Source organism: Ovis aries, chromosome 7, assembly GCF_016772045.2.
Source record: "Ovis aries strain OAR_USU_Benz2616 breed Rambouillet chromosome 7, ARS-UI_Ramb_v3.0, whole genome shotgun sequence".
NCBI classification, from domain to species: Eukaryota; Metazoa; Chordata; class Mammalia; order Artiodactyla; family Bovidae; genus Ovis; species Ovis aries.
This window is the reverse complement of record NC_056060.1, coordinates 28,183,713-28,210,347: the sequence shown is the minus strand read 5'-3', so window position 1 is coordinate 28,210,347 and position 26,635 is coordinate 28,183,713. Positions and strand designations below refer to the sequence as shown.

Genomic DNA, 26,635 nt, shown 5'->3' with positions numbered 1-26,635 from the left:
GACTTCCCTGGTGGCTCAGATGGTAAAGCGTCTGCCTACAATGCGGGAGACCCAGGTGCAATCCCTGGGTTGGGAAGATCTCCTGGAGAAGGAAATGGCAACCCACTCCAGTATTCTTGCCTGGAAAATCCCATGGACAGAGGAGCTGGGTAGGCTACAGTCTATGGGGTTGCAAAGAGTCGGGCACGACTGAAGCGACTAAGCAAGGATGCATGAAGAGGGAGTTTAAAAGGTCTGCCCAACCCCACGGAGCTGATCATTGACAGAACTGGGATTTGAACCAGAACATTGGACTCTAAGAGTTCCCTAAAAACTGGATAAATCCCTTTTCTTTCCATGGCTCAGCACTCACAGTGCGTCCTGTACAGTGGTTCTGTCGAGTCTTGTCTACAACTGGTTGTCCTTCAGATGATATGTCACCTGCAGCTGCCGTAGACAAAGGCTGGCTACCATAGATGTCAGCCAAGCCCTCCTTCACACATCCGTTACTGAGTGTTACTCACTTAGGAAGAAGTTGTCTTGAAAAGCAAATGTTTCTCCTTTCCAAGTGCTTTTCACATCTTTTCACCAGCAGCTTGGGTGACTAGAGGCTCCTGCTTAACCGGATGCAGCTGTGCTGGGCCTTGAACCTGAGCCGTGGGAGAAATGAGACACAGGACCCTCTGCCTTTCTGTCTTTCACGCCCTTGTTGTGTCTGAAGAGTCAGATGCTCTTCACTTTGGGTTTCTCTCATGTTTCCATGTCATTAGTCATGAGCTATGCCTTTCTGATATGGTCTTCTTAGTATTCCCCTTGGGAAATGCCTGGAGCCAGTTTATCCCAGAATTGGTGGTGACTTGGGCAAAGTGGTATCTGCCAGATTTCTCCAGTGTAAAGTTACTATTTTTCCCTTTGAAATTAATAATTAATCTGTGCGGATTTACTTCAAGACTGTATAAATATTCTGTCCCCATTAAACTTTCAACTAACAATTTTAGTATCCGCTGATGGCACTCACCAGAATAATGATAACTATAGTAGTTTTAAAATGGTGATTTATTTAAAAATGTTACTATTCTTTCGGCATTTCTTGGTTGGCATTCTATTCTAAGCAAGAGTTTCCCCTGTTCCCCATTTTTTTTTTTAATTTTTATCAGTATAGATTCATTGTTTCCTATTATTATTTGTTTTGCTGTTCAAACTGTCCTAGATTTAGCCAGCGGGAGTCTCTGCAGGCTGGCTTTTCTTTCCTTTCCCCATGTCTCATCACTTTTTGAGTACTTCCTTACTTTCTGGCCCAATTAGATATCCCAACTTCATTCATCCTTGTACTTTCCCTACCCTAGCTCTGGAATCAGACATTTCTCCAAGAAGCCTCCCTGGTTCCATTTAGGAATGGAATTTGAAACCAAGATCTAGGCAGTCATCCAAAATCTTGATGGCACAATGGAAAGCCCTCTTTGTGAACTCAGACCTGCTGCTCACATGGAAAACAGGCTCACTGCTCCCCCTCCCCACCCTATCTACAGGGAATGGGTGTCAGGAGAGGGGCTGGTCTCTTCTCATTGGCTTTGTGTACTTCTTTCACCCACAGGAGACCTGTCAATCCCTGCCTTCAAATCCATACAATAGCAGGGTTAATCAGGAATGCCAAGGTCACTGGCAGGCAGGGGTGGGAAGGCATCTGGCTCATCCTCACCTGCACTCTTAGGGAAATACAGGGACCATCTTTGAGAGGAAGGCTTGCAGTACTTTTCCTTTTCTCTTTGAATGAAGGCTCTTAGGAGTATAACTCTGGCCTTCTAAAGGGGAGTAACTAAGATGCTACTGTCTTTACTCTGCTGGTGGCACAGTGGACCTCGACCATGGCTGACTGGCTGTCCCACCCCATGATACTAGCTCGAGGGTCCCTGTGCCCTCCCTCCCGCTCAGGCAACTCATCCCAGTGATACGCAGAAGCCTCTTTCCTGGCCCCCTATCTCCCAACCCCTGTCCCCAGCTTTGGCATGAATTCCTAGGACTTTCTCTTTCACCAGGAATTGTTCCATCTACAGAAAGGTAAGCACAGACAGCAGGAATGAACCTCACAGCAATACCCTCATTCCTCGAGTGAATGATCTGCACTTTTCTCCCTTCTGAGATGAAACTCATCAGTGCTCCAAGCAAGCATGAGATTCAGGCTGCGGCCAGGACCGATCTTTGGAGCTGTGGAGGCTCCTTGACGCTCTGGCGCGGCCTCCGTGCATAGTTGAGGTTGGGCAAGAGATACACATTGTAAATTGTGGATGGAGTAGATTTTAATGAACATGAAAACTATGACCTCGTTCTTGGTATTTGTCATTTTCATTTCCAAATCTACCATGAAAAAAAAAAAGAACTTGATATCCAAACACCCCAGAAGATACAAGGGTTGTATAAACTTGTTCCTTACCAGAACTCTGTCATCTTCTTCTTTTAAAAAATCAATGTCAGGGTATTTTAGAGTAAGATGAATCGCCTCTTTTATATATTATCTCCCTTCTGATGAAGAAAATTTTTTTTTTAAGTAAACAACTTGAGAAAGCCCCCAATTCCTTATTTCCCATTCTCTCTTCAGGTTAAGTGTCCTGTCTCTTATAATCCCAATAGAAGGGAAATATATTCAACATGCACATGACATTCTAGAGCTCATTTAAATCCACTATGTGTTTGGAATCCAGAAATATGTGGAAACACTTATACAAACTGTGGTAACAGAGCCTGTCTTGCACCCCTCTCAACAACATAGCTTTTCTTCTGCCAAGAAGATTTTTGGCAGTTTTTAAAAGGTTCACTCTATTAAAAATGTTATAGACCAAATGGTTTTCCGATTGTCTTGACTGGGGGCACTGACTCAAGCCACACGAGGAAGGGTTGCAGAAGTCGGATGTCTCATTTATTTACATAGAGGACTGTTGCTAATAGTCAGACACTCCTCTAGAGAACAGTTTATGTGTACAGCTCATAAAAAGGGAGTTAGACACTAAAGTAAAATAAGATAAAATTGTTTGTTTTAAACAAAGGCTGTTCAAAGTGAGGAGATGGGTCTCCAGTGCCCCTTGTGTGTTAGAATGTCGTATTTTCTGATTTATATGATTGTTGATGACATGGGTGTGCCTTGGGGCATCACAGAGAACTTCACTAAAAGCTGCACAACACCGGCTTTTCTCTTGTGGTCTCTTTCTGACACAACACTCCTTTCATCTGGTTTTGTTTCTAAAATATGTGTATGCAAATATCCAGGGGGCCACACCAAGGATATAATAGCCATTGGCCAAACGTGACCCATACTTCTGCATTTGTTTTCTTTTCTCTCGACTCCAGAACAAGAAGCTCCTTTATGAGAAGATGAAGGGAGGACAGAGACGCAAGCGGAGGGTAACGTCTGATTGGCTGTGAGGCTGGGGGATGTCTAGAGCTTTCTGAGTGGGGCAGTTGACAGGCTGTTCCCCTCGGGCGGTAACAGAAAGTAGCAGAGTCCTTTCACGTACAGTCCTGCATGGGGGCGAGGGTGAACAGTGGTCCCTAGTGATAACTGTGCCTAGAAAGTCTGCCCTTGGTTTCTGTGATGTCTTCTCCAGGCTCTAGCATGTAATTTCTAGGGGCACACCAAGCTCTTTTTTAATCTTGTTCGTCTGTATCGGAGTATAGCTGTTACTATACAATGTTGTGATAGTGTCAGGTAGACACCAGAGGGACTCAGCCATACGTATACATGTAGCCATTCTGCCCAAAACTCCCCTCCCATCCAGGCTGCCACATAACACTGAGCAGAGTTCCCTGTGCTATACAGTGAGTCCTTTGGTTATTCATCTGGCACAGTAAGTTTTGTGGCAAATCCACCACCATCATTGCACTCACAAAAAGTCAATTGCATCCCACCCGTGGGTGTGGATAGGGATGTGGGGAGTACAGCAGTGATATGTCCTTCCTCAAAGGATCTATAGGCCACCGGAGGAAACGGCCCACAAATCCATCCGCATCAATTACATAAAAACTCAAACCAAGAACCAGGAAGTGTTGAACCGCCTGCCCCGGGCAATAATTTTGAAGAAATGTCGGGGCAAAAGAGGACATGAACAAATCTCATTCCTTCTGCATGCTTTTTTTTCTTGGTCCAGCCAGACTGATGTAAAAATCCAGTAGGTCCATTTTATTTGTTTACTCACCGGAATTTGCAGGGTTAGTTCTTCACCATCCCAGGGCTGCCCGAGGTGCTGTTCATTTAGCCACTACAGTGATTCCTCTTGTAAAGCTGATGTCACTTGACTTTGGGCTTCCAGTGTATTTGATGGTGTTGAGACTGAACAAGTGGCCGGTGGTTGGTGCCTTTTTAGACAAAAGTGCCAGGCCACCTGCCATTTAAAAGCAAAATTTTGGCAGCACTGAACAGCATGTGGGATCTTAGTTCCCCCACCAGGCATTGAACCTGTGCCCCTCCCATAACCCGCTTCTGCCTACAACATTGGCAGCATGGAGTCTCAATCTCTGGATCACCAGCAAAGTCCCACTTGCTTTTTTTTTTTTTTTTTTAAATCAGATTTTAAAAGTTAAAGTCTGCTTGTTCCATAATAAAATGCTGCCAGATAGTAACCATCTTAGTTAAAATATACAAACCAAACCGTACATGCAAGGCCACTGACTATTTATTTAGACTAGGAAGTACCTGGATCCTGGCAAAATTGGGGAGTTTGGACAGTGGTCATTGAGGCCTTTCTGAATAGTTTTGCCAGATCTAGTCAGAATGCTTGAAGAGGTGTAGGTTTTCCAGACTCAGCATTAATTCCTCAGGCCCCCAAAATGGAAAGTTCCAAGTCCCTGTGCTGCCTGGCAAAATACAGAAGACCCATGGCCAGTTCTCTATTCAAGAAGCAAAGTTTTGCTTTGGAAACAGATGTTCAGGGAGTTAATGGGGTTATTCAGAGATTTTTCTTGGATGATTACAGTTTCCATTGGTAGATGGTGGCAGGGAAGGTCTGAAGGGTGTAATGTGATCTTGAGAGAACATCAAGAAATTCCGTCCCAGGAGTTCAGAATACACATAATTTACCAGTAAGATGGCTTGAATGTCTCCCCATGGTGCAATAAGGACATTTCCAAATAAGAACAGTGACCATACTGAAATGGGTGTCTTAGCATGAAGCTTTAATTGTCTCTGCTGCCTGGCTCACTATTCCTCCTGGGCTGCCTTGGTTAATGACTGCAGGTCATGATTTAGGTCATTTTTGTATGAGACCAGTGATGACCAAAACTCAGTTTGGCTAGCACACATGTTATAAAGGATTTTATTTTGGCTTCATGTTACTCCACATAGGAAAGCCTGAGAATTTATGAAAATAGGGTCGCTTTGACCCAGGGGTATCAAGTTCTTCCTATTCTCAGACATCTACAAAGATCCGTGCTCATGCCATAAACCAGGGGCCTCTCAGGTCTGGAGGAGAAACAGAACTTACCTCCCCTGTCATCAGGCCTCAGATTATGTTCCCATCTTGATTGATGACTTTGACCGCTCCCTCCAGTATACAAATCAATATGAAGAAATTATGGGCTTGCTATTGTAAAAAATCAGGGCTTCCTCCAGTGACGCTCAGCATCTGCTTTGGGTTTCCAGAGGTCATCAGAGGCAAGGGTCCAATCCCAGTGGTTCTATCAGTTGTGAAATAGCAACTCTGTAACCTAGCCAGTCTCTCACCCAAGGGAAAAGGTAAATATCTAAGTGCCTTGAGTTCTTCAGAAGGTATTTAAAACCAAGTATCATCACTATTGGGCTTCCCTGGTGGCTTAGTGGTAAAGAATATGCCTGCTGATGCAGGAGACGAGGATTCGATCCCTGGGTCAGGAAGATCCCCTGAAGGAGGAAATGACAACCCACTCCAGTATTCTTGCCTGGGAAATTCCATGAACAGAGGAGCCTAGCAGGCTACAGTCCATGGGGTCACCAAAAAGTCAGACACAACTGAGAAACTGAGCATGCACACACATCATCATTATTAACCTTGTATGTAGGATTCAGTACTCAGACATTTACCAAAGAAGCTCAAGTGATTGCTCCTTTTACTTTCCCATTAATTCAGTTCCTTCATTCCCTGCTTCATCTGTTGTGGCCTAGGTCTGGGCAGAAAGACTTGCTCTCATGACAGTCCCTTATCAGGACAGCTTCTCCCCAGAATTACAACAGAGCCTTGGGTGGTTTTATGTATCTTTCTAAATTTGCTCAAATCCAGTTGAATTCCTAGTTGCTTCAAGAAGAAAAGGTCAATAAATGACCTTTTAAATGGCAACAAATTTTTAATTCTTAGGAGGTCTCTTGTTAATATTTGAGATCTGCTATTTATCTTATTTAAAGAGTTTGTCAACCTTTTGTTTCTATATTTGATAAACATGACTGTCATGAAGGGATACATGTATATGTATGACTGAGTCCCTTTGCTCACCACCTGAAACTGTCACAGCTGTATGTCAATATCAAATTTTTTAAATGCTCAAAAATCATATTAAAGAACATAGCTTAGAAAAAATATTTTTAAATTAATATTTCATATCCTTTTAAATCATTAGAAATTTCAGAATATATTTTTACTGAGAAAAAATAAAAAATATTTATAGTACTGAATGTACTTTTTCTGTCCATATGTGCTCCACCTAGCTAGAGATTCTGAAATGATTCTCTGGGTTAAGCCAGGCCATTCTAGTAGACAATTCCTAATATAAAAAAGTAATTATTTAAATATTTTAAATATGCTTCCCAGCAAAGTACTGTTATTTGGTGACATACCACTTTTCAGATCAATGAGAACATTGCATACTTTGTAATTCTCAGCTTGTTTGTGATGCATTTTTGCAGGATAAGTTGGGCCTTTCCTCATTCATACTTTTACCTATCAGAATGTGGAAGTACATTTTTAAATACTAAACTCAGTTTCCAGGCCTTCTATTTAGGAGAACATCTGCTCAAAAGTCATAGCAGACAACGTCCCATGGGCAAGAGAGACCCCCTGTGAAATGCCTCCATTCATCCGTGGGGCCTAGAGGTGCCATGGGATTGCAGATATATTGTAACGACAGTTTCTTTCTTATGTTTAATTATTGGAAGACAACTTCAATAAACAAATACCTTTCAAAACCTGAATTTTTGTCTGCTTGCTACATACTGTGATAATACTCCAATTCCCAGTTTCAATCCAAACCTTAAAAAAATAGATATAAAATAAAGAAGGAATGGAAAACATTGACTCATTCAGAATACCAACAGATGAAAAGAATTTCAGACAGTGGAGTCTTGAGTCAAAAATAAAGGAGTTATGTAAATAAGTTTATTTGCACTTTTTTTTTGATTCCACATATAAGTGATGTCGCGTGTCATTTGTCTTTATGCGTCTGACTTGCTTGACTCAGTATGACAGTCTCTAGGTTCATCCATGTTGCTGCAAATGGCATTCTTTGTCCTTTTGATAGCTGAATAATATTCCATTGTATATCTGTACCACATCTTCTTTACCCATTCCTCTGTCGATGGGTGTTTAGGTGGCTTCCATGTCCTGCTACTGTAAATAGTGCTGCAGTGAACTTTGGAGTGCATGTCTCTTTTCTAATTACGGTTTTCTCTGGGTATATGCCCAACAGTAGATTGCTGGATCATATGATAGTTCTATTTTTAGTTTTTTCAAAGACCCTCCATACTGTTCTCCATAGTGGATGTACCAATTTACGTTCCTATCAGCAGTGTAGGAGGGTTCCCTTTCTCCACACCCTCTCTAGCGTTTAGTGTTTGTAGATTTTTGAGGACCATTCTGACCGATGAGGTAATACTTCTGTAGTTTGGAGTCACAGATGTAGGAAACAGACTTACGGTTACCAGGGAATAAGGGGAGACAGAAGAAATTGGGACTGACATATACACAATATTTGCCCCTGGTGGCCCAGCTGGTAAAGAATCCGCCTGCAGTGTGGGAGACCTGGGTTCAATCCCTGGGTTGAGAAGACCCCCTGGAGAAGGGAATGGCTACCCACTCCAGTATTCTGGCCTGGAGAACTGCATGGATTGTATAGTCCATGGGGTCACAAAGAATTGGACACAACTGAGCAATTTTCACTATACACATAACTATATATAAAATAAGTAACTAGTAAGAACCTGCTATGTAGCACAGGAAATTCCACTCAGTACTCTGTAATGGCCTATATGGGAAGAGAATCTTTACAAAAAAAGAGTGGATATATGTATTTGCTGTATACCTGAAGCTAAATTGTTAATCAGCTATATTATAATAAAAATTTTTTTAAATATCAGAATTTTATACATCCTAAAAATAATAATAAGTAAAGATGATTTCTGTATAATTTCCTTTCCTTTGGCTTTTGAATTTGACTGAGAAAAGGTGACAGTGATAGCTAGAGCCCTCGATGAGTCCTTTTTGAGTGGAATGCTGCTTTGGAAGAGTCAGTCATAGCAGCAGGTAATCTGTGACCACTCTTCTCATTTGGCTCCATTCTGTCCTCTTCTTTAGAACATTCTTCTTGTAAAATGGTTTAATTCAGTTTGTATTCTCTCTTCTCTAAGCCCATGGGATAATAATTCTGTTTCATGTGAGGCTTTGTATTTAAGTTTAGGGTTTATTAGCTGGTTCACTTCAAATCTTTATTCCAAAAAAGGGAGTGGGACCAAACTGCATCTGATAATGAGTTGTGTGAAACAGTTGTGTTAAAGACATAATTAGACACGTCTGTCAGTCAGTGTTTCTCTGGCTACTGAGGTATTGATTGGAGAAGGCAATGACACCCCACTCCAGTACTCTTGCCTGGAAAATCCCATGGATGGAGGAGCCTGGTAGGCTGCAGTCCATGGGGTCGCTAAGAGTCGGACACGACTGAGCGACTTCACTTTCACTTTTCACTTTCATGCATTGGAGAAGGAAATGGCAACCTACTCCAGTGTTCTTGCCTGGAGAATCCCAGGGATGGGGGAGCCTGGTGGGCTGCCGTCTATGGGGTCGCAAAGAGTCGGACACGACTGAAGCGACTTAGCAGCAGCAGCAGCAGGCTCCACTGTTACCTAGTTAACCCAATAGGTGAGAAAGAGTTCTCGTTCACCTTTTCTGTGAGATGTCTGTATCTGTTATTCACGTATGATTCTAAACCATACATATTTTTCAGAGTGTCAATCCGTATCTACAAGGACAGAGACTGGACAATGTTGTTGCAAAGAAGTCAGTCCCCCATTTTTCAGATGAAGATAAGGACCCAGAGTAAAGTGAAGACGCAGTGTGGAAGTTCATGTGGCCTGCTGTACCTCCTTGGCACTGCTTCTGCCCGTGTGTTGTTAGAGCCCCTGTGACGGGCAGCATGTTTCTAATTCAGATAAGTATGGATGAAAAGCAAACGTATTTTGGTATTGTGTTGTCCTTCGTGCCGATAGCTCTGCTTTCTGCTAAATTAGGGTGAGAGCCTTTTTTCCCCTTTAAGTGTGGATCTGCAGTGAGCATTAAAATTGAATTGTATGTGTCAACAACAATAAAAAGCAAATGAATGAAACGTCCTCTGATTTCTTGCAATTTAAAATGGTGTTTTGGGTGGCACTGTTTTGGCCAAGACTATAAAAAGCTGGCATTTGGTTTTTATTATCCAGTTCAGTCAGCCCTTATGCACTGTTACACACCAGTAAAGGAAACAGTACCCAAGAGGAGGAGCTGACACATTTCACTTGGGTACATCTTAATAAGTGTGCAAGCACAGGTGTGTGGATTTTTTAAAATTTGAGGCTCTAAATTCTTAAAATTAAAAAAATTAATTTAAAAAATTAAATTTAGAGCATTATATGAATGATGGCTTACTAGGACAAAATCTTAAATGTGATCTTATTTTAACAATACTGTGAAGTAAATATGGAGTCGGTATTATCAGTCCCATTTTACAGATGGTGGGACTGAGACTCAGCTTCCATGAAAAGCTGAAAGTGGCACAGTCAACAAACAGGGACTACGGTCAACTGACTGTGAGTTGTTTTATTTACTCAGCAGACTTTGGGTTTCTACCATGTGTCAGGCACAGAGCTGGGCTCTGGTGGGGGGTGGGGGCGGGTGGTGCGCTGGGGACTCAGACTGACACCAGCAAAGTCCTCAGGCAGCAAAGCATCCAATCTGTGAGCTCCAGGTGGGTCAGTCAGCTCCACACTACTTTTAAATCTTGGAATGCAGATGCAGACGTGCTTTCCTGCATGTTTCTGAAGAGTCGTGCCCTCTTCTTTCAGCTGAGCCCTCCCAAGTGAGAAAATCAACTCAGAGAAAGGCTGGTGGGAATTAGTTCGTTGGTGAGATTGTTTTTGTACTCTTTATACCTCCTCACTGCACAGCTGTAAAGGAGATGATGGTTTCAGGCTTTGATATCATTGGCCTCAATTTCCTTTTCTATAGAAGGGAGATGACAGTGAGAAAGCACTCAGGGACAAAAATTATTCTTTTTTCTTTTAAAAAAATTTTTGACTGCACAACACAGCGTGTGAGATCTTAGCTCCCTGATTAGGGATCGATCCTGGGTCTCCTGCATCAGAAGCACAGAGTCTTAACCACTAGACTGCCAGGGAAGTCCTAGAATAATCATTTTTCATTTTAATAAGTGAAAATGTGCTACGTGCTAAGTCGCTTCAGTCGTGTGTGACCCTTTGTGACCCTATGGGCTTTAGCCTACCAGGCTCCTCTGTCCATGGAATTTTCCAGGTAAGAATACTGGAGTAGGTTGCCATGCCCTCCTCCAGGGGACCTTCCCGACCCAGGGGTCAAACTCACGTCTCCTGCATTGGCAGGCAGGTTCTTTACCATTAGCGCCACCTGGGAAGCTCTAATATTTTGATTGCTCAGTCGTGTCTGACTCTTTGTGACCCTGTGGACTGTATGTAGCCTACCAGGCTCTTCCATCCATGGGATTTTCCAGGCAAGAGTACTGGAGTGGGTTGCCATTTCCTTCTCCAGAGGGTCTTCCTGACCCAGGGATCAAACCCGGTCTCCCACATTGTAAGCAGATGTTTTACCATCTGAGCCACCAGGAAAGTCCTAAGCTCTAGTAAGTTATTATTAAATCTAAATGTCAATGACTTGTGTAACAGAAATAGCTTGTCCATATTTAGTTAGCACCTGAGTCTGTTATTATCACTTATACAAAGTAGGAGAGGTATTGGCCCCTGTTTCAGAGTAGGAAGCATTTTTCCTAGAGGGTTTCAGCAGGCAAATTCTCCACAATCCATAGCATCATTTCAAAGGCATCATTAACACCTGATTTTAAAAGATAATTCACTCACATTCTAGAGATGTTTAGAGCTGGGAGGGTCTAACCTAGGGATTCTGTGTTTCATAAGCATTTTAATTACAGTTTATAGCAGTTTCAGCTCTCTTAGAAAAAATAAAAGACACCTTTTTTCCAAGATTGATCAGAAGGAAGGAAAGATGGCCAAAGACATATTCCGAGGTCAGGAGAAAGAAGTATAAGCGAAGCAGGAGGAGGAGGTGGCTGATTGACTCATTTGCCTTTCAAGGCCTCCCCCCCCCTTTTTTTTGGCCTTTCCCTCTTTCCTAGGCTCCCTTGTCAGCTGACATCTGGCTGGGTCTAACGTGAGATGGCTAAGGGCAGAGTAGAAACTGAGAAAATGAAAGAAAACAAGGTAATTCATTTTTGCGCCCAGGAGCTGCGTCTTCTCTGAGGCTCCATCTCCTGCCGGGTAAGCCTGGTCCCCCAGGGCACCAGTCATGTCGCCTCTTCCCCTGGTCCCTGCAGCTAAGGAGGTCACGGCTCCTCCGTTAATCTCTGGTTTATTTCACCAACTCCTGTTTGGCTTCCTGGCCCTTCTATCACCTGTGTAAACCATTTTCTATTTTGAATTATTTCTGTGTGAATTCCTTAGGATATTTTCTATTTTCCCAACTGGTCCCTGACTGATACACTCATCCACAGGGCAATCAAAAATGAAGTAGTATGGAAAAAAATTTAGAACAACTCCCGTGGGGAACAGAGAGGAGAGTGTTTCTTTATCGTTCATGATTCACTTAGGGATATTGTTAAAACCGCACATTCTGATACAGTAGTTCCAGAAGAGCCTTCTATTTTGCATTTGTTTAAATTCATAGACAGTGCTGTTGCTGCAGGCCCTTGAACAACATCTTGAGTGGCCCAGAAGTAGGGAATTAGAAAAAGGTGAAAGGCGTGAACTGCTCTGAGAGCCCAGTTTAGTAACTTACTCTGCACTTGTAAGGAGCCTGCCAACATGGTTTATAACCTTATCCAGTCACTCTCAGCACCTTCAGGGGAAGAGCTGATAGGGTAGACATGAGAGTGAGCCCTCCTCACTGACACATGTACAACATTAAGGAGTCAAGATTCTAAGACACAAGGAAAAGCGATCCTGAGATGCCCCATTGTAGACACGAGGCTCTGTGAAGGGTCAGGTTGGCTCAACTGATTGGAGAAATGTCAAAAGAACTATGGAAATGATGTGACCCGAAATAAGTTTCAATAGATACAAAGGGGAATGAGAGGGAAACAGAAAAGAGTTAGCAGCCTCGGAGAAGCTGAGTTTGGATTCTCCGCAAAGGAAAAATTTCAAGTAACAGTGAATGATGTCTCTGTTGTGATGACTACACCAAGTAGAGTTGAGCGGAGCTGACAATCAATAGGCTTGAAGTAGAAGGTCAGGGGAACCAAAGACAGAATCAGTAATGCAAGAGGTAAAGTCTTATAGGGAAGGTCAAGGGAGCAAGGTTCTGTACAAGGTCAAAGTTGTACATAGGCTTGTAGATTGCAGGCTGAATCTGAGGTCGAAGAACCTCTGACACTCAGTGGGATTCTGTGCGCCTATGCATATCTGGAGGGGTGCTTTTCCTCTTATGAAGGAGTTCCAGATTCTCAAAGGGATCTGTGACCCCCAAAACCTTAGAAATCAATGCTAAAATTAGTACTGTGAGCCATGTTGGTTGTCACTGAGGAGTAGAAAAGTCTGTTGAGGAGCCCTTGAAAAAGGCAAAGAGGGTGGAGTAAAACTTAGGGGGATTTCAAAAGGAAATGTCATGGCCAATAATCATCAATGCCCTCTAACCACCAGGTGAAAGACCAAAGAGTTAATTGCTAGTAGATCCATCAGGCCAGCAGCTCCTGAATCCACTGGTCAATCAGATCAAACAAGAGACAGATATTATGGGCCTCTAGACCCTAGTAATCTCGCAATTGCCATAAAATTAAAGTAGACCAATACAAAATAATCCTGCACTTCCTCTGACACTTAAGAACTGTATCCTATTTAGCCAAATTCAGCCCTTTGGGAGTCATCAAGCACCTATTTAAGAGGGAAAGATGCTCCATCCAAGCATCAGAACTGCAAGGGGCACCTGGTGGGCTACTGGGTTCCTCACCACTTTGCAATCAACACCACTCTCCATCAACTGCAGTGTTCTATGTTCAATAATCATTCAAGCACATACCAGGCAGGTGGTCCAGAGAATCTCTTTTCTTAGGGCCCCTCCAAGCAACAGTTTAAGAACCCCAGGACACTCCATCTGCTGAAGTCAGGTGGGAAGAGATTATTACATCCTTGTAGGCTCCTGTGCCATCTTGCTGCCACACAGCCTTGTTGGTAAAGCTTGGTCTTGCCTGATGTGTAGACACTTGCCTAGCTGGGTGGCTGATGAGGGGCTCCATGATTGGGATATGAAGTTAAAATTCTCTCCATTCACAGTCACGGCTGCTTTCTAGAGCACAGTCTAGCTCTAAGAGCATGTGGAGTTGCTCTATCACGTGCCACTCCGTCACGCTCTCCCCTGGTCTCTCTCCAAAGGACCACACTAACACAGAGTAGGTCCAGCCACACCCTTTCCCAGGAGACTTAGATACCCAAGAAGAGCCAGTGGCCCTTCTCCCTCTCACTTTTTTCTCTGCTGCAGATGGTATTCACACTCTGCCCCTAAACGCACGAGAGGCTGGCATCTGAAGCATGTGTGCGTGACTCCTCTGGCTCTTTATGACAGTCTCTGCCTCCCCCACTGGACCCCTCTCTCAGCTCGCTTCTCCATGTTACCCCTAAAACTATCACCAGACAGGGCTCCCCCATGCACTGTTGCCTCTCTCTCCCCTGCACTTTCATTGGGCACTTAGTTTATAGTCTCTGGGGAGGGCATTCCTGTACCTCCATGTGTGAGGATGGCTGTGATTCCATCCAAACATTTCATGAGTTGGGGCTGAGCCCGGTGGAGAGACAGAAAGGATTTCTGAGCCCAAGGAACTCACCATGTGGAGGGGCTGGTAGGAGGACCAGAGTCATGGCAGAGTCTGTGTAGGTATAATGAGGACCCAGAAGAGGGGCAGCTGACCCAGAGGGAAAGGGTCAGGAAAGGAAATCAGAAGGTTACACCCAAGCTGAGTCTCAGAAGAGTTTTTCAGGGCTTCCCTGGTGGTCAGTGGTTAGGGATCCACCTGCCAATGCAGGGGACTCAGGTTTGATCCCTGGTGTAGGAAGATTCCACATGCCACAGGACAACTAAGCTCGCAGGCCTCGGCTACTAAAGCCTGCACACCTAGAGCCCATGCTCCACAACAAGAGAAGCCGCCACAAAAAAGTCCACTGTGGCTGGAGAGGAGCCCCACCGTCCACAGCTAGAGGAAGGCTGCACACAGCAATGAAGACCCAGCACAGCCATAAATAAATAAGTAGAATTTTTTTTAAAGGAGTATGTTTTTAATAAATTTAAAAAAAAAAGAGTTCTTCAAAATCAAGAAGGAGGATGGAAGGGAGAATGTTTCAGGCAAAAGAGTGTATGTTCAAAATTACAGAGGAAAGTGAGGAGACAGTGCTTGGGAGAGCCCCGTCTGGTGATAGTGTTAGGGGTGACATGGAGAGAAGAGCTGAGAGAGGGGTCCAGTGAGGGAGGCAGAGACTGTCAAAAAGAGCTAGAGGGGTCACACTAGAAAGGATGGATTTTATCCTGAAGGGTGAAAAATCTCAAGAGGATTTCATCAGAGGTGGGAACATTATAATTGTTTTAGAAAGATCACTGGCAGTAGTGTATAGACCAGGCCAAAGGCTGTTCAAGTTTCTAATCTACACAAGAAAAAAAAAATAGGAGATGGTGGTAAGGGAGCTAAAAATACTGAAATGTCAAGGCAAATAGAAATTTCAGGTCTTGTGAGCCCTGGGAGAGATTTGTAAAGCTAGGTGGACTCAGGACTGGGCGAGTGTATTATCTCCACCTCATTATGTCAGAATAGTCAAGACTCACTCGTAGAGAATATGAACTCCCACATATGGGGTAGATCTTCCTAGCAACTTTCACCTGGAAATACAGCCAGATAGGAGGTCACTCTTTGCCCCAACATCAAGTAGTGTTGACTCTTTTATCACTCTTCGTAGGAGTGTGTCTCTAGGAGACCTCCACGTATTTCCATTCAGCCCCTGTAACTGGGCATAATAATAATGAGTTACTATCTATGCAGAGCCGACAAAAGCCCATCTAGTCAGAGCTATGGTTTTTCCAGTAGTCATGTATGGATGTGAGAGTTGGACCATAAAGAAATCTGAGCACTGAAGAATTGATGCTTTTGAACTGTGGTGGTGGAGACGACTTCAGAGTCCCTTGGACTGCAAGGAGATCAAACCAGTCAATCCTAAAGGAAAGCAGTCCTGAATATTCGTTGGAAGGACTGATGCTGAAGCGGAAGCTCCAATACTTTGACCACCTGATGCAAAGAACCGACTCATTGGAAAAAGACCCTGATACTGGGAAAGACTGAAGGCAGGAGGAGAAGGGGATGACAGAGGATGAGATGGCTGGATGGCATCACTGACTAGATGGACATAAGTTTGGGCAAGCTCCGGGAATTGGTGATGGACAAGGAAGCCCGGCATGCTGCAGTCCAAGGAGTCACAAGGAGTCGGACACAGCTGAGCGACTGAACTGAACTATGTATGCAGAGCAGGTTATGTATGTGTGGATCATTTAATTCTCCCTTCTTACATTTTCTAGATGAAATAATTAAGGCAGAGACATTTCATAACTTAGCCAAGACTCTGTAACTGTGGCAGAGCTGGAACTTGCATTTTGGTCTCTTGATCGCTATAATTAATACCCATCTGTGTACCACACTGCTAGCCAATATTCAGTTTATGATGTGTCTGCCTCACTCGACTAAGTTATAAACTCTCTGAGGTCATGGACTGTGTCTCATTTTGCATTCTATCCTGGAACTTACATAGGGCCTGATAAACACAGTAACTGCTGAATGAATGACCATTATGAAATGTTTTAAAGAAGTCATGTGAGTTTGAATATCTTATAGTATGTGTAAAGAAGGAAGAATGAGAGAATGCTTAGGACTTGGAGCTTCCATTGCCGGGGCCCAGGTTCAATCTTTGGTCTGGAAACTAAGATCCTGCAAGCTCCATGGTGCACCCAGGGCAGGGAAAAAGAAGATTACCGTTATTATTTCTTTATGTTGAGTTGACAGACTGACAATAAGTTGTGTATATGATTGTCAAGTTCTTTTTTTTTTTTTTTTTTGTCAAGTTCTTTTAAATATCAGAAATAGAACCTCACCTTACTTTCCTGAATCATCATCCAGATATGGGCAGCTAAGACATTCCAGCTACATATCTCCATTTGCTGTATTCAAACAATGGCTGTGCGTGACTTAATCATCAAGGAAATAGACTAGACTAGGGGAGTGGTCCTTGCTTACCATGAAGGCAGATCTCTGGGCAGCCTCCGCATTGGGTTACACTATGACCTTTCATCTTTGGGTGTTCCTCTGACCAGGGGAACATCCAGTAGCCATGTGGGAGGCAAACAGGACATATGTGAGTCTTTATATTGTGCTATGGCAACGGCTTTGGGAATTAGAACAGTGAGACCTTGGGAAACATGGGCTAATCCATGGGAACTTGCTTAGTGCACAGAGGAGTCCCAAGGAGAAGTCAGAAGGATGGGGGAGTTCCATCACCCCCCAAAAGCAACTCCCAGGACATTCATCAGGAGAACTGTTAAAAGCCAGACCTACTTAAAGAAGTGTATATTTTGAGAAAGTAACATTTCCTAAAGCCACTTGAAGCCTCAGTTTTGTGAACAGCCTGAGTACAGCAGGATTCAGAATGCTTGTTCTTCACATTCATGACTTCCTGTTTCTAAAGGATAAAAGAGTCTCCACCAGGACTCTGTGGCTGTCAGGCTGCTCTCAGTTTGGTGACTTCATTGTAGATGAATCAGAAACAGACGAATCAAATTTCCTCCTAAAATACTCATGGGTTTGGCAATTGAAAGAAAATATGTAGAAGATAGCAGATCTGGTGGGCTTCCCAGGTGGTGCTAGTGGTAAAGAACCCGCCTGCCAATGCTGGAGACACAAGAGACTCGGGTTCCATCCATAGGTCAGGAAGATCCGAGGGCATGGCAACCCACTCTAGTATTCTTGCTTGGAGAATCCCATGGACAGAGAAGCCTGGCAAGCTACAGTCTGGTCCAAAGAGTCACAAAAAGTCAGACACCATGGAAGTGGCTTAGCAAGTAAGCAAGGATAGCAAATCTGGTAGCTCCTGGCCTTTTGAGAAAGCAGAGGCCACTGAAAATTCTTGTAACTATTCAGAGAGGGAAATGGGTTGCTATTGGTACAGAGGAAACCCCTGAAAAATCTAGCAAGAGCTTTGTGGCTGTCTTACCTGGGCTTCTGAGGTTTGTAAGCAAAGGCAAGGTGATTGCAAAGATTCTACTAGGAACATGTCCTTGAATTTGGGTTCAGAAACCTTACTTGTGAATTGTAAAGAAAGAAAGTTTTAGAAAAGAGATGCTACAAGATGGGATGAAATATATAGATCTAAAAGTCCACCCTAAGAGACTGCATGTTCTGTTATTTGATGACTTTGATGTGGCAGTATAACCTGTTGATAAGCTATTCCTCCCAACAGAAACCAAGTGTGTGTGTGTGTCTATTTATACATGAAACAGAAAAATACTTGTAATCGCTCTTGGTGGAGGCATGGGCTTCCCTGGTGGCTCAGTCCATAAAGAATGCAGCTGCAGTGCAGGAAACCAGGGTTCAATCCCTGGGTCGGGAAGATCCCCAGGAGAAGGAAATGGCAACCCACTCCAGTATTCTTGCTTGGGAAATCCCATGCATAGAGGAGCCTGGCAGGCTACAGTCCATGGGGTCACAAGGGTTGGACATGAATTAGTGACTGAACCACCTCAACCTTAGCAGAAGCAACTGAACACATGAGGAGTGAGAAATATGCTAATAAAACCAGTTGGACAACTTTAATAAAACCACCAGCAGGCCATCATATAAATGGTTGTCTTTGGACGTCACTTTCCTTGGTCAGGGGGCTTCCCTGGTGGCTCAGAGGGTAAAGCGCCTGCATGCTATGCGGGAGACCTGGGTTCGATTCCTGGGTCGGGAAGTTCCCCTGGAGAAGGAAATGGCAACCCACTCCAGTATCCTTGCCTGGAGAATCCCATGGATGGAAGAGCCTGGTGGGCTACAGTCCATGGGGTCGCAAAGAGTCGGACACAACTGAGCGAGCTCACTTCACTTCACTTCCTTGGTCAGAACTCATCACAGTGCTGTCCATTTACTCATTTATTCTCTCAGCAGTCATTTTTCAAGGACCTAATGTAGGCATCAAATCCTGAGCAATGCTCTAGGATTTGAGAACCTCATAAAAGCTACGTAAAATGTAGACGCTTCCTTCACGTGCTGTACAGAAAAGCAAATAAAAAAATCTTTGGCTCTTTGTACATAATTATTCTGTATTGATCCCATACCATCAGAGTAGTTAGGCAAAAAAACCTGTGTGATTAGATTTGCATTTGACCTTGGATTCTGCTATTAACAAATTGAGTGACCTTGAATGTTATTCTGTCTCTATGAATTTTAATTCTTTCATCTGTCAAGTGGGAAAGGTAATACTCAGTTCATTAAATTGATGTAAGGACAAATTCCCTGCACTACCACACCTGTATTCAACCTTGATGTAGGTGCCAGATTCAGAATTAGTCAGATTACAGTGCACAACACAAATTCTGTACTCTGGATATTTCCAGATGAAAGTGATTTAAAGCAAAGAATTAGGTGCTTAGAAAGTTATTTGAAGGTGTGGAGGAGCAGGCAGGAAGCCACAGCTGGGCTTAACCAGTTCAAGGTCACCAGCATAACTGGAATCCAGACATCAGGAAGTGGTGACTGATGTCACTACCACCACCACCCTGCTCTGACAGATGATGATACCCCCAAAGCCATTGTCTTGACACAAGTGTGCAGCTACTGTCTCTCATAGCAGAAACAGCAGCAGAAAAATAATCTCCTCTTTCAAAGCGTATGGGAGTGCATCTATCTGATGTTTTATTTTCTTCCAGAATCCTTGCTGGCCTCAGGTTAGCAAATGCAGTTTTTAGTTTTCCAGTCCTTCTGTGCAGGAAGGCACATAGAAGGGGATAGGAATAAGTATTGTGTACCAGTTGACCATATCCAATGTTTCAGCTACTTAGTACAGTGTCAACATAGAAGATCCTAAATGTTAATCATCATTACTAATAGATTTACAAATTTAAGCCAACATTCATAAGCTATTACTCTTAGACATGACTGTAGTCTGTATCATATCTTCCTGCTCAGCTCTATCAAGTAAATCATCAGGAAATCTCTCTTTTCCATCTAGGAGTGGTTGAAGCACAGATCAGTTGAATGCTCTGTCGAAGGTCAAAGTAGGGCCTGTTGACCTGATCTCAGTTTAGCCATTATTCACCATTTCATAGTAGCTCCACAGGAGAAAGTATGGCCAAATTGTAGACTGAAATTTCAAACTCCTTTTTAAATGAAAATATTCATGTTGAGTAATTGCAGCAAAGGTGTCACCACACTCAAGCTTTATCATCGGCATTGGCATAGGAACCATCTCCCCCTGCCCCATTTGACAGTGGCATGAATGAAAAAGGTGAAAACGGAGGTTTTTTCTTTTTCATTTTTCACTATACTTTGCTCTTTTTTTGATTGAGGTTTGGATTGGGCTGTTACCTAATTTATCCTCCGTGCCTTTTGGAAGCTTTCAGGTTGGATGATGCTGTTTTGGAGTGTCTGGTGGGGAATCATCATCATATCCAGGTGGCACCCATTATCCAAAATGGTCAGATTACTTTTCAACCCTGAATATTCACTGGAAGGACTGATGCTGAAGCTGAAGCTCCAGTACTTTGGCCACCTGATGTGAAGAGCCGACTCATTGGAAAAAGACCCTGATGCTGGGAAAGATTGAAGGCAGGAGAAGGGGACAACAGAGGACAAGACGGTTGGATGGCTTCACTGACTCAGTGGACATAAGTCTGAGCAAGCTCTGGGAGATGGTGAAGGACAGGGAAGCCTGGCGTGCTGCAGTCCATGGGGTCGCAAAGAGTCGGGCATGATCAAGCAACTGACAACAGCAACAGCTTTTGAATTAGGCAACCATCCCCCCAGAAAACTCTGAGAGAGTTTGGCATCAGAGAGAGGGAGTTATTTTTATTGTGACAGTAGATGAACTTAGAGAGTGAAAGGGGCCAATGGAAAAGCAAGAAAGAGTATGGAGAGATGCCCCTATGCACCCCCTCATAACCCAGAGAAAATTTTCCAAATCACTTTTTACATATGCCCTGACTCTTGATTCATCAAAGCTGTCTTCAATAGATTCACAACTCAAACCACATTGCAGTAGTTTTTTAAATAAAGCAGAGAATTGAAAAAGTGAATGGAGTATTTCTTTTAGTTTTACAGATGGATGTGTTCAATACAAAACACTGTCAGCAGCTAATACCATGCTTGTTAATATACTCAGATCAAGTGGGTACACATTCCCAAATGAAGTATGTATAACCAGATGCTTTTACATGCAGTTTGTCTTCTTCCTCCACATCATAAGAGGAAAGGGCTTTTTGGGGACAGTATTTGTCAGTGCTAAACAGAGTAACAGCTTTTCTCAAGACGCTAGAGTGTTTTCCTCCTGATTCACTGTGGATGTCTACACGAGTATTTCCTTTTAAGTTAAAGCATTTTACACATTCTTTCTCCTGAATCAATTTACATACTTTTCTCATCACTAGTTTTAATAAGTAACTTTTCCTACTAAAAATGCATTTCCTTTTGTCCCAACCTTTCTGTGATGCTTGGAAGAAAAGAAACAGAGTTCATTTAAAACACTCTTGTTTATGATGGAGGAAACCACAAACTTTTTGTGATGTTGACCCACTCACAGACAGAGAATCTGAACTTTAGAATATTTTGTGTTTGGAGAGAAGGCACACCAAGGAGAATGGGCTCATTTCAATTCAATATATTATAGGAAGGAAAAGATCAAGGAAGAGCTGGTCTTAAAACTGTCAAAATATGAAAATTTGATGGGAAGAAAGAAGGAAAACAGAGCAGTTGGAAATGTAAAGATAAAAGAGCTGGATCCAGACATGTCTATGTAATTTCCCAGAAATGGAAACTGTACTGGCAATTTGGAAAGAGATAGCGAGATACAATACGCATTAAACATTGAACATTTCTTACAGAAATGAACTTGGAAGGCTCTTAGAACACATGGCATGATGGTCTTATGATTCATCTACATATGGCCTTGTTCTTAGTGACTGAGAAAGGGAGAAATGAACTTTCCTAAGGAATTAAACATAGAAGAAGCAGCTAAACACTGTTTCAGAAAAAAGATTCTGGGATGCCTCTGGGTCACCGGCAGGGTATTAACTAACTTGGCCTGTTAAATACTCACAGGGATTGATCACATATGTAATGCCCTTTAAATGTGCTGCATTCTTGTTATATAGGTACCATTTCTTCTGTTTTCCTGATAGTCCAAGAGGTGACTTGTCTAAAGCTGTTTAGGCAAATGCTGGTTGAGCTTAGGTGCAAATAGGATTCCTTCCTCTACACCAGTGATTTCCAAACCTGGTTACTTAAGAGAATCATCTGAAGAGTGCTGTAAAAATACAGATTCTTGGGCTCTAGCCCAGGAAATTTTGATTTAGTATTCTAGAGCAAGCTCTGAGAATCAAAAAAAGGTTAAGTCCCTCCAGTGACTCTGATGCCTAGTCCATTTGGAAAAACAGTTGTGGGTGTTGTGGTTATAGTTACAACCAGAGATAGTGTGAGCACCAGTGAAGATAAGCGATCAGGAGAGAGTGGGTGGGGTGCAGGCACTCCACTGCTCTCTGTTGTTATTCTTCAGTCACTCCGTTGTGTCCACCTCTTTGTGACCCCACGGACTGCAGCATGCCAGGCTTCCCTGAACGGTGGACAGAACGACACCCGACCACAGTCAGTCTCACAAAATTCTACCAGATCTGAAAAACATGACTTGGCATCACCTGAATTGTTTTCTGAGACCCCAGACCTTTCTAACCAGCCTACTTCCTGCCAAATGATGATCAGATACCCCTGTGGTTTGGAACTGAGCTTTCAGAAGGCACAACAGCCATGATAAAATGCTGTCACTATACCCTGTCTCCTCAAGATGAATTAGGATGAGATACGCAAGCACCCATCAATAAACAGTAAAGGAAAAGGCATCGGGAAATATGGATGCCCTGAAAGTGTAGTTTGACCCTGCCTCAAAGAGAAAAGGTAAAAAGCAAAGTCAGTTGACAATACGCACATCATTCCTGGGCACATACACACATGTTCCTTCTCTCACTTAATATCGCTTTCTTCTTTTGTGCCCTATTTCACCAGGCTAAAAAAATGAAAATATGTGCTTATGGCACATCTTTAAGGTCTCCCCCAAAGACAAGAGAAACAGGGCATTATTAATTTCTCAAGAGACTTTACTGTGATATTTTTAATGGAGTGGATGCTATCCTATCTGGCAGGCTGTGAAACTTCCTCACTTCTCTGGGGTCTTTGGAATGTTGTTTCTTGAATGGTTTTACAAGGGGACAGGATGTGGTTGAAGTTCCCAGAGTGAGTCTGTGCCATCATTACTGGCTGGTCTTCAGTGGGTGGGGCACACAGAGCATAGAGATGTGCTCTCTGATTCCACTAAGAAATAACTAAGAATTGAGGTTCTACTGGAAGGCTCAGATCCAGGGCCATTCCAGGCTCATTGGTTCAGCAAGTTCTAAGCAAAGCGCAAAAGCCAGGAAAACTGGAGGTAGAGCAAGGCTTCTAATGCAAAGGAGAATGATAACAACTCTGCACTTTTATCTATTCATTTAACAAATGTCTGTGAGCAGCTACTGTACTCTAGGTACTCTGCTAGAGCCTGGGGAGACAGGGAACCAGGCAGAGAGGATCCTTGCCCCCCAGAGCTTGTGGAGGAGACAGACAAAAATGAGGTAGATTAAACTGAATAATATGACTGGTAAGAGCTAGGAAGAATGGGTCTTAGGTAAGGGAAGGACATCATTTAGTGTGTGATTTCAGATGACTCCAGCAGCTGCATGTCCATGTCAATGGAATGGAGGAGAACAGTCAGTAGAGAGATCCCACAGCCATCCAGATGAGAAAGGACCATGACCTGGACTGGGGTGCTGGCAGCAAAGAGATGGGGTGGATTCGAACTCAGCACCTGAATGGCCAACACCATCATCTAGCTGAAGGATCAACCCTAGTGCTTAGTACTTCTGATACAGTTTCCACAGGTGATAGGATAAAACAGCAGACTAAAGCCATAAGATTTGGGGCAGCTTTGTTACCATTCAATTCAGCCTCCTTTATTTTCATTGAAATCCAGTTCAACAAACATTTACTGAGTGAGCATCTTCTTTGCTCAGGACACAACCCTAGACACACAGTGAACTCAAGGATGAAGACTGAAATAATGCCAGATCTCAATGTCTACATTCCATGGACAAAGATACATCAAGTAGACATGCAACTAAAACAAAGTAAAATATACTCCTAGAATCATAGAAAATGCTCAAGGGTCTGAAAGGAAGCCTCAATTTAAAAGAGGTGAGGGTGGGAAATTCCAAGTGGAAGGAGCAGCAGAAGCAAAAGCCTGAAAGTGGGGCTCTGGGAATATGCTTAGGGACCAGCCATGGTCCAGTTGGCTGGAGCACTGGATTTGCAGAAAGTGAGACTGAGTGTCCCCAGGGGTAGGAGCAACCACTTGTAGCTCCTTTCCCATCTTCCTCCAGCTGTATTTGTGGAACTTTATATCAAATGTTTTTATCAAAAGCAAACTCTAATTCCTCTTCCTAGTGGCAAGATTCTTTTCCCTAGATTGACAGCATAGAGCTCACATAGCAATCATGGCTATTAGACACTTGGAGAGACAAAGCCAAAGTTTAGGTACCAATTAAGGGAAACTGTTGTTTGATCCCTTTCCTCCTTCTCCCTCTCCCTCCCACCCTTCCATCCTTTCAAGGAATATTGGAAACATATCAAGGGGCTCAGGCTAGTGTCCTGAGGTTTTGGCTAGACAGGCTTTTTGAGGCTGCCCTGGTAGTGCAGCTGTTAAAGAATCTGCCTGCCAATGCAGGAGGTACAAAAGATGTGGGCTCAGTCCTTGGGTTGGGAAGATCCCCTGGAGTAGGAAATGGCAACCCACTTCAGTATTCTTGCCTGGAAAACTCCATGGACAGAGGATCCTGGTGGGCTACAGTCCATAGGGTTGCAAAAAGTTGAACAAGACTGAGTGACTAAGCATGGTGTTGAGAGATAGCCACAGAGATTTGTCCAAGGAAAGTATACCCTAATCTGCCCATGGATGTTCATGGATCTCTCTGGCTAGCAGAGTAGCTGCTGCAGGAATCATTGTGATTTATTTCAGAAAGTTTTTCTTCTATGGCTCTATGTAACAGTGACTAAGAGCCATGCTTGACAGTATTTATTTATTTTTATTGAAGTAAATTTACAGCTATTATAAAATATTGACTGTATTCCTTGCATTGTACAATTATTGCTGTAGCTTATTTTATACTTAACAGTTTGCACCTCTTACTCTCCTGCCCCTATATTGCCCCTCCCCCCTTCTTTTTCCCACTGATGTTAGTTGTTAGTTGCTCAGTCACGTCTGACTCTTTGCAACCCCATGGACTGTAGCCCACCAGGCTCCCCGCTGGTAACCACTGGTTTATTCTCTATATCTGGAGTCTGCTTCTTTTTTTTGTTATATTCACCAGTTTGTTGTCCACACATTACAATCTTTAAGAGCCTGTGCCCAGACCTGCATTTCCCTACACCATGGTGGGTATGTAGGCAGGTAGACACATGCCCCTGGGAGATCCCAAGACCCCCTTACCACTCAGGCTCATGGGGTAACCAGTCATCAGGAACCCCCCTGGGAGATCATCTGAGAGCTAGTATGTGGAATACACTATTACGCTGAAGTATGAAGTATGAAGTATGTCTGAAGTATGTCCTCTGTATTTTTCTCTCTCTTGTCACACGGACAACTAACATAGGATCTAAAAACCAACATTAAAGGCCAAGCTACCTAATCTCCTTGGAAGGTTCTACTTCGTGCCATGGCCTTCAACACACGGGAGATGCAATTTGCTGCTCATCCTAGAGATTTCCTTTCACATTCTGGGTGTGAGCATAAAGGGATTTCTCTCTACATTGGTTACATCCTTGTCTGATCCTCTTTCCAAAGGCACCACATTTCTCTAGAGAGTGTGTCCCAAATGCCGTCTGTCTACTAAGCTCTTTACAAACATTAATAGACAAATGGTTAGTTTATATAAAGCACACATGTATTGCTCTGACATAAGCAGCGAGGAGCCCACAGTTTACATTTTTTGTCTTTCTTTTAAAAAGGAATGAGAAATCATATTCCAGATGATCCAACCTTTTAAGCCAGGGAGGGAATGAGTGAAGAAGGAACCAAGACTTAAAAGAGATTTAAATTTGAACCCTTTGCGAGCCCAGTGCAAACTGACATATGAGTGCCTGTTGTTCTTTAGTTGGGAAAGTAGGTCTTGAATTTACTTTCCCACCTTCAGCTCTCCATTTCTCTACCCTGAGTAGATCCCCAACACTGAGGTTATTAATGAGCACCTAATTTTAAAAACAGACTGGTACTGTCTCTCACTAACAACAATTGTAATCGCAATAAAGCAGTTTTTACATGAAGCTCCAACAAAACTGCATAACTGAGTTTTCAGTGTTCACGTATTCAGAATTTTTTACAAGTAAAGTCATGTAGAATATAAATTTGTATTTCTCATACATGTGTTCACATCTTATACAATCAATGTCTTGACAATACCAGCTACTGAATTATTTAAATTACTTGGCATTTAAGGTGCTTTTTTGTGGTGCAATCATGGTGTTTGAATACCAGCTCTAACACAATGTGCAGTATAGACTCAACTACACAGTGTATGGTGTGGAAGTGGTGTAGATATCAACCGACTGTGAATATTTCCTCTGTCTCATATAGCTAAGTGATCTTGAGACAGTTACACAACCTCTCTGGATATCCATTTCCTCAGCTTCAAAGAGAGCAGATAATAGCAGGAACTTCACAGGATTGTTATAAAGTTTAAATTAGATGTAAAGCCTAGGGTTTGGTACATGTTAAGCAGTTAATAAAATCAACTTTAAGATATACATACACACTTTATATCACTGAAAGTAAATCCATATATGTATATATGAATATTGTGTGTGTGTGTGTGTGTTGGGTATGTGTAAACAGTGGTTTGGT

The 26,635-nt window shown here is 43.0% G+C and overlaps 1 protein-coding gene and 1 long non-coding RNA gene across 9 annotated transcripts in view; both read left to right on the top strand.

The window, feature by feature from the left end:
• SCG5 (secretogranin V) overlaps nucleotides 1-9,528 on the top strand; it is a 55,112-nt gene extending 45,584 nt beyond the window's left edge. For 4 of the 8 annotated variants that reach the window (XM_042252236.1, XM_042252235.1, XM_004010423.5 and 1 more), the window contains exons 5-6: nucleotides 3,322-3,375; nucleotides 9,151-9,528. In XM_042252236.1, the coding sequence (XP_042108170.1) occupies nucleotides 3,322-3,375; nucleotides 9,151-9,246 (150 nt within the window). In that variant the 3' untranslated portion in view covers nucleotides 9,247-9,528. The remainder of the gene's footprint in view (nucleotides 1-3,321; nucleotides 3,376-9,150) is intronic. The other 4 variants (XM_042252238.1, XM_042252237.1, XM_012181155.4 and 1 more) reach the window with 1 other exon arrangement.
• A 9,761-nt stretch (nucleotides 9,529-19,289) lies between these two features.
• Nucleotides 19,290-20,735, top strand: LOC121819955 (uncharacterized). Its single transcript, XR_006060337.2, has 2 exons — nucleotides 19,290-19,948; nucleotides 20,057-20,735. It is a non-coding gene; the product is annotated as an uncharacterized LOC121819955 (long non-coding RNA).
• The last annotated feature ends 5,900 nt before the right edge of the window (nucleotides 20,736-26,635 follow it).